Source organism: Pipistrellus hanaki (assembly GCF_964339955.1).
Source record: "Pipistrellus hanaki genome assembly, chromosome: 2".
In the NCBI taxonomy this organism is placed as follows: domain Eukaryota; kingdom Metazoa; phylum Chordata; class Mammalia; order Chiroptera; family Vespertilionidae; genus Pipistrellus; species Pipistrellus hanaki.
In genome coordinates, this window is record NC_140504.1 from 54,833,965 (window position 1) to 54,847,459 (window position 13,495).

The window sequence follows — 13,495 nt, forward strand, 5'->3', positions numbered from 1 at the left end:
AGATCTAATGGCCAGTGTTCTACTAGAATTCTGTGGGACACAGACTCCTCCTCCCCAGTGGCTCCAGGAAATCAACCATCCCGTTCCTGCAGGCCAACAACAGCTCATTCTCCTTGCAACCTGCAGTGGCGTCTCCTCCCAAACACCCTGATGGGACCAAATCACTTCTGTGTCATCCCTTCTGCAGAGCATGGTTTTGGAGAAGCTGCCTGTCATCTAACAGATGGCTTCAGGTAAATTGACCACTCCCATCTCCATCTCCCCTCTCCCAAGCCACTCCATGCAAAACAAGAATACTCTTCAATGGTGTCTCCGTCTTTTATAAAGTATGAATAAAACCCTCTTTAGAAAGCTTTGCGTTCTTAATTGATATGATACATCCTATATAATACAGATGTAATATGCAAATGGTCATCAACAAATGGTGGGTCGGAGAACTACAGGAGGGGGCAGAACAGCAAGCTATGAGGGGATACGGGGGAGGGGGAGCGGGGCTAGGGAGGGCAGGGACAGCTATAGGAGGGTGGCAGCAGGTGGAGAGCTATGCTCAGGGCTACTAGTATACTGTAAGTTCTTAAAAATGCTTAATTATGCAAATGTAGCTTTAATAGGAGTCCTCTACCACTTTCTTCTCATGCCCACGACAATTTCATATCATATTGCAGCCCCTGAATCCCTCCTATTGATTTCTGGAGCAGCCTCAGCCAGTTGCCTCCTTCCCTACCTACAAGATAGTTTCAGAGCCTAATTTTTAAATAAGAGATGAATGATTTAAATGTAATTGGTGAAAGAAGTAAAGAATTAAATCAAAATAATAGTTCTTGTGATTATGGGGGAAATGAACTTGAACTTTAGTGACGGGTTTGCTCCAGAAATCACAGATGTTTCACCAGCCATCCACCCCCAGGTACATTCAGAGGTCATATATCAGACTGTGACTTTAATATTTTAAATCCTGAAGCTTGGCAATGAGTTCTACACACACTGAATTTTCTTGGGATGATGGTGTCCAAGTATATGCTGCTGCTCAGTGTCTCTCTAGGCCACCGTAGGCATCAGCAAAAGAAGTCTCTATCTCAGCTGGAGAAATGCCATTAAACAAGGCAAACCAGAGGGGAAACTATTGAAGTATCACAATCATAGTTATAAGTGTAAATGGGTCCTCTGATAGAACACAAAATTATATATTTTAGGAAGTGGCGGTAGAAGCTTTGAAAATTCAGAATCTTTGAAAATACTTTATAGCAATATATTTTTATTAACTGTAAAGTGTTGTCAAGGCAGTTTCTTGTACAGATTCTAATTTCTTAAAATACCCCATTAATGATCCTGAAGAATGTACATAATCAGTACTCTCTATCTCCCCCAAAGTTATTAGAAGACTGTGTCAGATGCCACTAGGAATGAGAAGAAAAATAAAAATAAGCCAGGACTGAACATGACAGGATTTCAATCAGAGTATGAATGCAATGTTTTTCTCTAGGCAGGATCCACAATAAAAGGTTAAAGAGAACATAGTATTGAAACAAACCAGCCTGTTAGAGATACAATTTTGTTTCATAGAAGAAGGGATGTCATACAAGGTAAGGACTTATTAAGTAGGCTGACTTCTCATAGACATGCATAAAAGGTAACGAATAGATAATATATAAAGACTTTCATAAAGCTTTCAACAAGTTCACATCCCAATGAGTCATCCTGCAATTGGCAGAGGTCCTCAGGGATCCAGAATGACCTTCCAGGAATGCAAGTTCAATCAGCTTACTCCTGCTTGCTCCCTTCAATGGCTCCCATTGCTGTCTGAAGTCTAAACTTCTTAACTGGGATAAGGGACCTATCTGGTCCTGGTTACCTCCCTCAGTACATATTTGTCACTTGTTAGCTCAGTATTTGAATCACTTTCTTAAGTTTGAGAATTCCTTACCTGCCTCACATTTTAGAGATGAACATGCCATGTGCCTGCTTTTTCAGCCTTCCTGCAGCTAGGACTCAAGCACATAACCTAGGCTTGGCCAATCATATTCTCCTGGACTCAGAGAAGGTGCTGAAGATGAGTTCTTGACCCAACAGATGCGGGGTAACCAGTGCGGGATCCTGTGCCCAGTGCCCAAAGCTAGTCAGACACACAGCAGCACTGACTGCTCAGATGAGGCCATTGCTGTCCTTACCAGACCGCTTCTGGGTGTGCTATGGGTCACTGTTTGTGATTTAAAAAATCTTTTAAAATTAAACTCTTAAGAACATATACTGCTCAATAATTCTCAATGTAAAAAAAAAAAAAATGTTTTAAATATTCTGACTATGCCTCTCTGGGTAGTTTTTCTTTCAAAGCTTAGGCACCAAAGATATCCTGTAAATGTTTTTGTTTTGTTTTCTTTTACTAAGGTGTACTCTAGTAACTCCAGATGGAAGATGACTGGTATAACCAAGGACTAATATCTTTTTTTTAATATATTTTATTAATTTTCCACAGAGAGGAAGGGAGAGGGATAGAGAGCTAGAAACGTCGATGAGAAAGAATCATCGACCAGCTGCCTCTTGCACACCCCCCACTGGGGATGTGCCCGCAACCAATGTACATGCCCTTGACCGGAATCGAACCCGGGACCCTTCAGTCCCCAGACCAATGCTCTATCCACTGAGCCAAACCGGTCTCGGCAAGGACTAATATCTTTATCTTGTTTATGCCTTAAAATCTTTAAGAAAAAAAAGACATATTACATCAGAAAAATTGGGCAGTGGATTTGAGCAAGCAAAAAACAAATATAAATGAACAAAAATGTTTTTAAAAAGTGAGGCCTCAATAATAAAATGCAAATTAAAACTTTCATCAATCAGGTTTAAAATAATGTAAATACTCACTGAGATCTGAATGTGTGCTTCTAAATTCTTTCAATAACTTACAATGAGTTCAATAACAATATTCCTATATTGTTTTAAAGATAAGGAAACTGAGACAAGGAATCAGATACTTTCCAGCTCAGCAGGGATACAAAGCCAAGGAGATATGGAGTGGGACTGAAAAGTTTCAACCCTCTAACCACAGGGCTGGTTCTCCTGGCAACCTGCCCTCCTCAGGTAGGGTCCAAAAATCACCTAATTAACATAACAAAAGTCACCTTTATCTCATCACTTAGGAAAATCCCAAGGGTTTTAGAAGCTCCATGCTAGAAACAGTGACAAAATATATATATATAGTCAATCATAGTTATCACAGGATTTGGCTTTAATCTGAAGCTATAATTATCACCTGATCATTTTCAGTTCTTGCCCCTGGGGAAAAGTAGACAAAAAACACACCACCACAGTTTTCAGAGTTGCTGTTACACAAGGAGAGCAGGAGGGGATAGGCCTGGAACCCAGGGGATTCACTAGTGTATCTTGGTGCTTCCTTAACTATAAACAGGCAACTGCTTCAACAATGGCCTGATGATGCTAAAGTAATAATGTGCTGGCTTAGAGTAGGCACGTATTTGTTGAATGAGAAAACGAATAAGATGCATCTGTTTCTCCATTAAACTACGAATGCTCACAAAGTTCTACAATGTTCAGTAAACGTTTGTTGAATCAAGGTAACATTAAGAATGAGAAACTATTTCATGATTCATAGATTTATTAAACAATAATATATATAGTCATCATTGTCAGCCTTAATAGGAGATGTTATATTTTCGATCCAATTTTCCTTCCTGGATAAGTTTTTCATTCCTATCCTGAGTAAACAGAAAAAAACAAACAAGCAAACATTAAAAACAATGCATTCTGGCACAACCCATGATACAACTCTAAAAAACAGGACTGAAATGCTCCACACCTAATTCCACCTCCCTCGTTTTAAAACCTATGGAGCATGAGTAAGGAAACAGTAGTCTGAAAAAAAGTAAAGAAACTAATGCTATTGGAAAATATCTTACCCACATTTTAGTAAGTAAAATTGTATTACTCCACTAAAAAGCATATATCGCAAGCAAAATGCAAATACCCGCTGAGTAAGTGTGGCCTATCTTCCTGTTAAGCAATATTTATCAGATAATCGAAAAATATACACTCTGATAGGAGAGTGGATTGGCTGGTTTCAGGCACAGCTACCCTGTTTTCCCGAAAATAATACAGTGTCTTATATTAATTTTTGCTCCCAAAGATGTGGTAGGTCTTATTTTCAGGGGATGTCTTATTTTTCCATGAAGAAGAATTCAGTACACATTTATTGTTAAATGAAAATAAAGGAAATTTATTACCGGTATACAGTACGGTAGTACGGTAGTTGTCAACACAAACCAGACAAACTGTGAATCCTACAGTATCAAGAATTTACTCATTTATCCAATGACAATCATGTAATCATCTTCTGGAACATTATCATAACAATCCAATTCCTGAATTTCCTGGTGAATTTCTTGTGACTCCATTTCTTTCAGAATCAGTGGACCAAATCTCTCATGTTTAGCAATAGCACTGTCTTTAAATGAGTAACGTCACTGGTTGCTAGACACCAGTCGGGGTGGCCCTAGCAACCAGTTTATGGTAAATTAATTTTCATTCTGAGACAGAGCCTAGGGGGGCCTTATTTTTGGGGGGATGCCTTATATTTCACTCAGAAGGAAACCTGTAAGTAGGTCTTATTTTCGGAGGATGTCTTATTTTCGGGGAAACACGGTAGATAGGTGGCACCAGTGTAGATGGCAATGTGAGGCCTAGAAGCTGGGACAGGGGTTCCAGCATTAGAGGGTCCAGTGTCAGAGATAAGCGTGGCTTTCTCTCCATCATATACCCAAGCCTCTGATGGCAGTGATGGCCAGCACGGGCTGCTTTTGCTTTCTAGTGGTAGCCTATTAATATTTTTTAACATTAATTTGCAAAGTGTAACCAATATAACTAGAATTCACATAAATAGGGAACACACTAAATGATTTGCATATTTTGTTAATATTTACTCCCAAAAAACATCTTTGTAAAATAAATGAATTCAGAAAACTAATTACAAAAATTTGCAAAAATGATATCTAAAGGTGAATCAGAATAAGTTTAACTTCTACACATCTTCTAATGAGAAAAAAAGAAATTAAACTTCTTAAAAGTTATATTTTATAATATATTCTCTTGTGTAATACCCACAGTATAATTTCCTCATCATCTAAAACAGCGTTTTTCAACCGTGTGCCGCGAGATGTTGCCTGGTGTGCCGTAGGTGCAGACAAGACAAGAATTTTATAATTTTTCACTATTTTGTTTACTTACTATTTCATAATAAAGTAATTATAAAATACTTTCTTTGTGTTTATTTGATTCCTATTCAAGAGAATTACTTTATATATAGTCAATATAGGCACAGAGTTAAATTTTTTAACATTTTCTAATGGTGGTGTGCCTCGTGATTTTTTTCATGAAACAAGTGTGCCTTTGCCCAAAAAAGGTTGAAAAACACTGATCTAAAATACATCAGGAAAACTCTTTCTTGAGTAAATTCCAGTTTTAAAAATTTAAATTGACCAATTTATTACTTTAAATTCTAGAACATCTGTTACAACTTGAAAGACCCAGAGATCAGTGATTTTTAACAAAGCATATTTCTATGAGTTGAAACGATAAATAAATAAAATCAAACATATAACTCAATTATGTTTTATCTTGTGCTGGAAAAGAATAAAAATAAAAGAGCACAAAAACAAAACTCAGGTCCTGATACTTACTCTGTCAGTTTTGAAAACATAATACCAGAAGAAGAGGGGCCCAATCCCCACCACAGCTCCGAGGAGGGAGTTCTTGGGGGTGGGTCTGAAATTGGGATAGACATTTGCTGTTCTTGCATAAGTCCAACGAGCCAAGGCAGGATCTTCCTAGAATTAATAACAAAAAGTAACAGAAACTTAAGCAGGGCCACACTAAGAAACAACCTCATCAGGACTGTTCTTGATACTTTCCTTTTGTTCTCTACTACAGTTTAAAGGTATGCTCTGAATATCCCTAAGTAGCTTCAGGGAAGATCTTTTATTTCTATTGGCTGAATAACTCTCTGATCCTGTTCAAATTCTTCAAAACTTAAAAGCACTTTTATAACAACCTTAAGCTTTTTATTTACTTAAGATTTAAGAATCCTAATTTTTTCTTTTCTTTTTAAATATATTTTTATTGATTTCAGAGAGGAAGGGAGAGGAAGAGGGAGAAACATCAATGACGATAAAATCATTGATTAGCTGCCTTCTGCACATCCTACAATGAGGATTGAGCCCACAACCCAGGCATATGCCCTGATCGGGAATTGAACTGTGAGCTCCTGGTTCATAAGTTGATGCTCAAACACTGAGCCACACTAGATAGGCAAGAATCCTAATCTTTTTAAAGCTGTCAGAGAAACTACTTTTTCTTTGATCATTGTGATCTATTCTTTTTTTGATTGTTTTTAGCATCATCATTCTTCTTGAAGTGTGACCAACAAAAGCACATAGTATTCCCAATGCCGACCAATAAATTTCATATGCTCTGTCATGCTTTGTACTTTGTTACCAACTCTTTATAATGTTACCTCCACACTGATCTTTCCAGGCTACAGATAACTTGCAGAAAGGTATAGACTGAGGTAGGCTAACTATGAGCTTTAAGTTTTTTGGCTGATATTTTTAAGAGCAAAATATTATATTCATACTATTAAATAGTTTTGTAGCAAGGAGAAGGCTGTTTTTGAAAAATAATCATTGTCTTTCTTTAAAAAAATTAATTGTTCATTTCAATATGTTTACTAGAATAACAATGTAATAACAAATGTACTCCAAATACATAATTTAGTTAGCTAAATCCCCAAATGATTTTACAAAATTACTCACTCCAATTAACTAATTGATAAAAATAAGCAAACAAAATGAGCTTTAAAATCTTAATACTAAGCAGTAAGAACATTCAAGGTCCTAATCCAATGGTCGGCAAACTGTGGCTCGCAAGCCACATGTGGCTCTTTGGCTTCTTGATTGAGTGTGGCTCTTCCACAAAATACCACATGCAGGGGTCAGTTTTCAGCTCTCAAAATAAATTTCAATCATTGTACTGTTGATATTTGGCTCTGTTGACTAATGAGTTTGCTGACCACTGTCCTAATCAATACCAAGAAGTCATAATTGGTAGGACTAAATTACTTAAACTGGATCTTTCACAGGAACATTTTACAACAAACTGTTTGCAGAAACAGCAAAAGTGAAGACATAAGATATAAATTCAAGGTGAAATTTGAGCTTAATACATCTATTCTTTTACCTATCCTTTCTGCTATTAATGAATTTGAATGACTCTCCCATGAATTATCAAATGCCAGTCACCTCTCTATACTTGCAATGTGATAGATCTGCCTTCTAGAAACACATTTCATTTCAGAAAAATGAAATACCCCATGGCCATAGTTCACTGAGCCCAGTACTGTTGTTAAGAGATGTTTCAATACACACAACATGGGGAACAGTTCTCCTTTACCACCACTCCACATCTGGACTACCGGCAGCATGTGACATGGTGAACAATCCTTCCTGAAATCATGGCTTTACATGACATACACCGGCTTAATTTTCCTCCTTTCTCATCATTCCCTCTTATTCTCTTTTGCTCTTCTTCCTTACTCGCCAACCCTATATAATACAAGGCTAATATGCAAATAGACAAAATGGAGGAACAAGCAAACAACCGGTCGCTATGATGTACCCTGACCACGAAGGGGTGCACGTGAAATATGGCGGGAACGTGTTACCAGGGGTGCCAGTCAAGGTGGGACGCTGGTCACTGTCACTGGGGCAAGCCTCTGGTGGTTACTGAAAATTCTTTGCTCCCATGTGCCGCAATCCAGCCTGGCGCTTGCACCTGCTGCCAGCACTGGTCCAGATCGCTCGGCGTCCTCAGTGGGTGCAAGCGGCAGCTGACAGTCCCAATCACCACTGAGGGCTTCTCCACCTTCCCCTGCTCCTGAGGGGGGATCAGGGCAGCTGCCACTCACACCCGCTGACAGTGCTGGCCCCTCATACCCGCTGCTGGTGCTGGCCCCAATTGCTCTGCACCGTCAGTGGGTGTGAGCAGCGGGAGTGGGGCTGCTGACAGATAAGGGACCGGGGGCAGCAGTGGGAGGGGCCAGGTAGGGGCTCAGAGGATGGGCCAAGACCTGCCCCTGTGCCCACTGCAACCTCATGGCCCACAGTTCCTTTCAAGGTGCATGAATTCATGCACTGGGTCCCTAGTCTTGGACCTCGAAATTTGTTGGCCATTCCTATTTACTTTCACTCTATTGGTGATCTCCAGTCACATGGCTTCTAACATCCACCTGTAGCCCTTGATCTCTACCCTAAACTTATACCTGTAGCCCTCGATCTCTACCCTAAACTCCAGACATAATATCACACTATCATGCTGTCTAACAGACATGTCAAATGTGATGTCTCATCCCAAAGTGATTTCCCAGCATCCACTCCACCACTATCCCAAAAAGCAGGTTCATTTTTCTCATCGGCTAGGTCAAAAACCTTGGAGTCATCCTTGACCCCCTCCATCTCTTACACTTTCCATCCAATCTGCCAATGACTTACAAGGCCTGGTCTGATCTAGGCCAGGTGTCCTTCTGACCTCATTTCTTCCTACACTGCCCTCATCTTTCTCCATATTAGCCACAATCTCTTCAGTATTTTTGCAATTAAGTAAGCACACTACAGACAGTCCTTGGGTTATGTTGGACTCAACATATGTCATTTTGGGGTTACATCACCATCTCCCATTTATTTATATATAAAAATGTTCCATCATTTCGATGTATGCACATATGTACTTTGTGTTTTTTTGGGTTTTTTTTAATTATTTATTTACCACAAGTAAAGGTCAGGAGTTGTTGTCTTTTATTTTTACTGTTTCACTTTATTACTGCTGTGTATGTGCTCCATGTGACATAGTTGTTTACCTAGGTGGGTTCCGACTTACTGTGAAAATCGAGTTACATCGCGCCATAGGAACGGATCTCCAAAGTAACCTGAGGACCTACTGTACTATCTAAGGACCCTTGAACTTGCTGTCCCCTCTGCCTAAAATGCTACTTTCCTAGCTCTGTCCCCTCATCTTTCAGATCTTCACTCAAATGTCACTTTATAAGCAAGGACTTCCCTGGGCCTATCTAAAACTGCCATTGCTCTCTCTTCCTACACACAATCTTAATCCCCTTCCTTGCTTTATTTTTATTATCATGGTCACTATCTAAATTGCTAAATGATTATTTTTTTAACTTACTACTTGTCTCCCCCACTAGAAAGAAAGCTCTATACGGACAGGATTCTCAGCCTGTTTTGTTCTCCGCTGTTACTGCAACATCTAAAATAGGGCCTGGCCTATAATAGATCCTGAATAATTATTTATACACTGAGTCAATCATTCTTAAAGATCAGGCAGGTAATTTTCATGTATTGATCGATCAGTATATAATTAAGTATGAGACACTCAATGAATACAAGATCCAATTAGGCAAGTATTACTACCTCTGTTCTAAATGACAAAATTGAAATTGCCCTAGGTCACAGAACTGGAAAAGAGAAAGTGTGGAGCTGAAACCTCAACTCTGGTTCAAGTCCTTATCATTTTTAATGACATCATACTATCTGGCACATCAAAGCTAATTGTGTATATATATAATAAATGTCTCGCTCTGCACCTTTTTTCACAAATAAGTTTTGGCAAGAGATGGTACAGCCAACTGGTTCAGCAGATGCTTTGTGTTACTTAGACCAAAGTTCAAAATCTGCTCAAACACTTGCTAAAAGAGTATCCTATCTAATAAAGAGGGAATATGCTAACTGACCATCACTGTATCAGAAAGATGGCTGCACCCACAGCTGAGGCCACAGCCTTAACAAGCAATCAGCAGGGACCTGAGGTCATACCCTCCCCTGCCCCTGTGGGGCTTGACAGGGGACCTCAGGCTGCACCCCCTACCTGGCAGGGCTTGACAAGGGACCTCAGGCCACACCCCTCACCCTGGTGTCAGGCTGGGGGACCTCAGGCCGCACATACACCCCCAGTGCCAGGCCAGGGGACCTGAGGCCTTGCCCCCTGCCGAGGGCTTGATGGGGAGGAGACCTCAATGTGCACTTCCGGTCCTGGTGCTGGGCTAGGGGACCTTAGGCTGCTCCCAGCGCCAGCCAGGCTGGGGGACCTCAGGCTGCGCTCCCCACCAGGTGGGGCTTGACAGGGGACCTCAAGGTGCACCTCCAGTGCTGGGTTAGGGGAACTCAGGACGTGCTCCCGCTCAGCGGGGCTTGACAGGGGACCTGAGGCTGCACCCGCCCCTACCTGGCAGGGCTTGACAGGGGAATCTCAGACCGTGTCCCCCACCTGGTGGGGCTTAACTGAGGACCTCAAGCCACACCCCTCCATCCTGGCACCAGGCCAGGGGACCTGAGGCTACACCCCCTACTCGGCAGGGTTTGTCAAGGGTGGGACTGGCCAGGTCTGATCTAGCCCAATGGGGGGAGGAGGGGCGGCCAGGTCTGGGTCTCACATGATTTTGAGGTGCATGTGGGTGGGCAGGGACTTGACTCTGGATCCTGTGGTGTGCCCCAGACTCTGATAGGAGGAAGGTTTTCATATACATTTTACTAATTTTCTTTCATCTCTGACACTTCTATTATAAAGCAAGGGCAAATAGCAATATTAAATTATTTCCTCCAATTAATCCCCTTTTAATGTGCACAAATTTTGTGCACCGGGCCACTAGTCTATATTAATAAAAGGGTAATATGCTAATTAGGGTGGGTGTCTTCTGGACGACCTTCCAGCCATCCTTCCAGATAAAGCTGCAGCAGCTGTGAGGGCTGAGGCTCAGGCAGCCCCAGGCAGCCTGCAAAGGTCCGAGGCACAGCTTCAAAGGGCCCAGAGTTAGGCCCGCAGTGGCAGCAGCAGTGGGGTAATGGGGGCGGCGCCTTCCCCTGATCTGCCAGGTCCCTTCCTGCAGAGGGAGGCCAGACTGTGGCTTAGGCTGGGGCCAAATTAGAGGCAGTTAGGGGTGATCAGGCAGGCAGGCAGGCAGGCAGGCAGGCAGTTAGGAGCCATAGTCCTGGACTGCGAGAGGGATGCCCTGTGGGATTGGGCCTAAACCAGCAGTCGGACATCCCTCAAGGGGTCCCAAGTTGGAGAGGGTGCAGGCCAGGCTGAGGGACACCCCTCCCCCCTGCCCTGTTGCATGAATATCGTGTCCCGGGCCTCTATAACTCTATACACCACTTGTCCTTCCCATGTTGTCTTCTCTTCTGTAAAAAAGGGATAGTAATAGAGTTTAACTCTAAATAACTGTGATATTTGAACAATATTCAGGAAAGTTTAGATAGTCTCTGGAACAATGCAAATTTCCTTCAATTCTCACAACTTCCAAAAATTCCTACAGAATACCAATGCAACTGTTGGGAAAAGAAGTCTTTAAAATCACATTTCACATCATATTTCTGCTCTTGTACAGAAAATTACCAAAAAGCACCCCTGTTAAATAAAAATAGCTATCAGTTTGATGGGCATATATTATGTACCGGGAATTTTACACAAACTACCTCATTTAATCTCACACCAACTCTAATTAAAAAGTTAATACCATTCCCATGAAGATCAGAAAACAAAGGTTCAGAATGGTTCGGCAAATTGCCCAAGGTCATACGTAGGGTGGGGCAAAAGTGGGTTTCAGTTGTTCTATGGAAGATAAAACAATAATAATACATGGGCCCTGGCTGGGTAACTCCTCCCACCACAGATCAAGGATGTGGGTTGGGTCTCCTTTTAGGGCACATACAAGAATCAACCAATAAATGCATAAAAAAGTGGGACAACCAATCGATGTTGCCCTCTCTCTAAAAGTCAATAAATAGCCAAAGCCGGTTTGGCTCGGTGGATAGAGTGTCGGCCTGCAGACTGAAAGGTCCCAGGTTTGATTCCGGACAAGGGCATGTACCTTGGTTGCGGGCACATCCCCGGTGGGGGGTGTGCAGGAGGCAGCTGATTGATGCTTCTCTCTCATCGATGTTTCTAACTCTCTATCCTCACTCCCTTCCTCTCTATTAAAAAAAAAAAAAAAAAATCTATTTTAAAAAAATTAAAATTAATAACAATTAAAAAAAACCAAACAAAAATAATAATACAAGAACAAACTTGTGTTTTGCGTGCTCACAACCTACCTTTGACCCACCCTGTAGTTTGCTAATATGTAGCACCTTGGAGTCTGACTCCAAAGCCCAAAACTTCAACAAGCCGCAGGGTCTTTGGGTCTTTAAAAATACGAAGTGAAGAATCACTGTGTTCCCATCAGGTGGGAGCAGCATTACTATGAAGTGTGAGCTGAAAGGTGGGAAACAGCTCAAAAAGAGAAAAAAAAAAAAAAAAAAAAAAAAAAAAAAATATATATATATATATATATATATATATATATATATATATATATATATTATACACACACACACACAAACACAAACACACACACAAACACACTTTCAAACACTCATTACAAGCCCGTGCTTTATCTCATTTAATCCTCCTAAGAGGGGAGGACTGCTCCCATTTTTCAGGCAGGAAAACTGAGTGCAAGCGGCAGAGTTGAGTAACTTTCTCAAGATCATCAGGTGGGAAGCGATGCAGCCAGAGCTCAGCCCCAGCCGAGTGCCAGGGGTGGGAGCCCTCAGCCCCTTCCTTCTCTGGACCCCCAGCCTCTCCGCCCAAGGTTAACGGGCTGGTGAGCAGTCCTGCCCTCTGGGCCTGGACGAGGGCCAAAGTCTAAGACCCTGACCCGGGACGGCGGCCGCCCCGCCGCCAGGCCCCCCGGGGCGGCTCTGGGCTGCCCCGCCGGAGCGGAGCGCCCCAACTCTGGCCCGCGATTCCCGCCCTGCGACCCCCACTCACGATGAGCCCGTGGCGTTTGGGGTCGTTGTACTGAAGCAGGTACTCTCTCTTAAGCCGGGACCTTATGGCCAACCGCTCGGCTTGCGCCTTCCGGGCTTCCGGAGATATGTCATATTCAGCTGGGTCAAGCGTAGGGGGCAAAGTGGCCAGGTGCGACGGCTTGTACTTGGGGTGCGACATCTTGGGCCCCTGGCGCGCGACTGCGCCTGCGCGGCGCCCTGTCTTTCTCCTGACCTTACGCCCGAGGACGTGCGCCTGCGCGCTGGCCGGAGGTGGAGTTTAGCTGCGAGTTCAGCGAAGTTCCTCCCCCTTTTTCCGGGCAGCTGAGAGCGATCTGCGCGTGCGCAGTGCTTTCTTCACCTAATGACCCGCCTCCACTTCCCTCCTATGCCCTTTTGCCCTTTCTATAGGTCGCTGGTGGTTTTGTGTGTTTTTTTCTAGCAGCCTTCGCTACTGACCTGTCAGGCCTTATGCTGCGAAGTTGAGCTGTTTGTGATCACTTGCCCAAACAGGAAGTGGGGACTGGTTGTGTCAATGTGGACCCATCCAAGCAAGCTGTGTGACCTTGGACTGGTCACTTAAAGTCTCCTATGCATGCATATAAATACAA

The 13,495-nt window shown here is 42.5% G+C and overlaps 1 protein-coding gene across 1 annotated transcript; it reads right to left on the reverse strand.

Moving 5' to 3' along the window:
- Positions 1–3,595: 3,595 nt before the first annotated feature.
- NDUFB4 (NADH:ubiquinone oxidoreductase subunit B4) lies at positions 3,596–13,133 on the reverse strand. Its single transcript, XM_084871771.1, has 3 exons — positions 12,886–13,133; positions 5,691–5,837; positions 3,596–3,713 (listed from the first exon to the last, which is right to left on the reverse strand). Exons 1-3 carry the CDS (start codon positions 13,063–13,065, stop codon positions 3,651–3,653), a joined length of 390 nt encoding a protein of 129 aa, XP_084727897.1. The 5' UTR covers positions 13,066–13,133; the 3' UTR covers positions 3,596–3,650.
- Between the last annotated feature and the right edge of the window lie 362 nt (positions 13,134–13,495).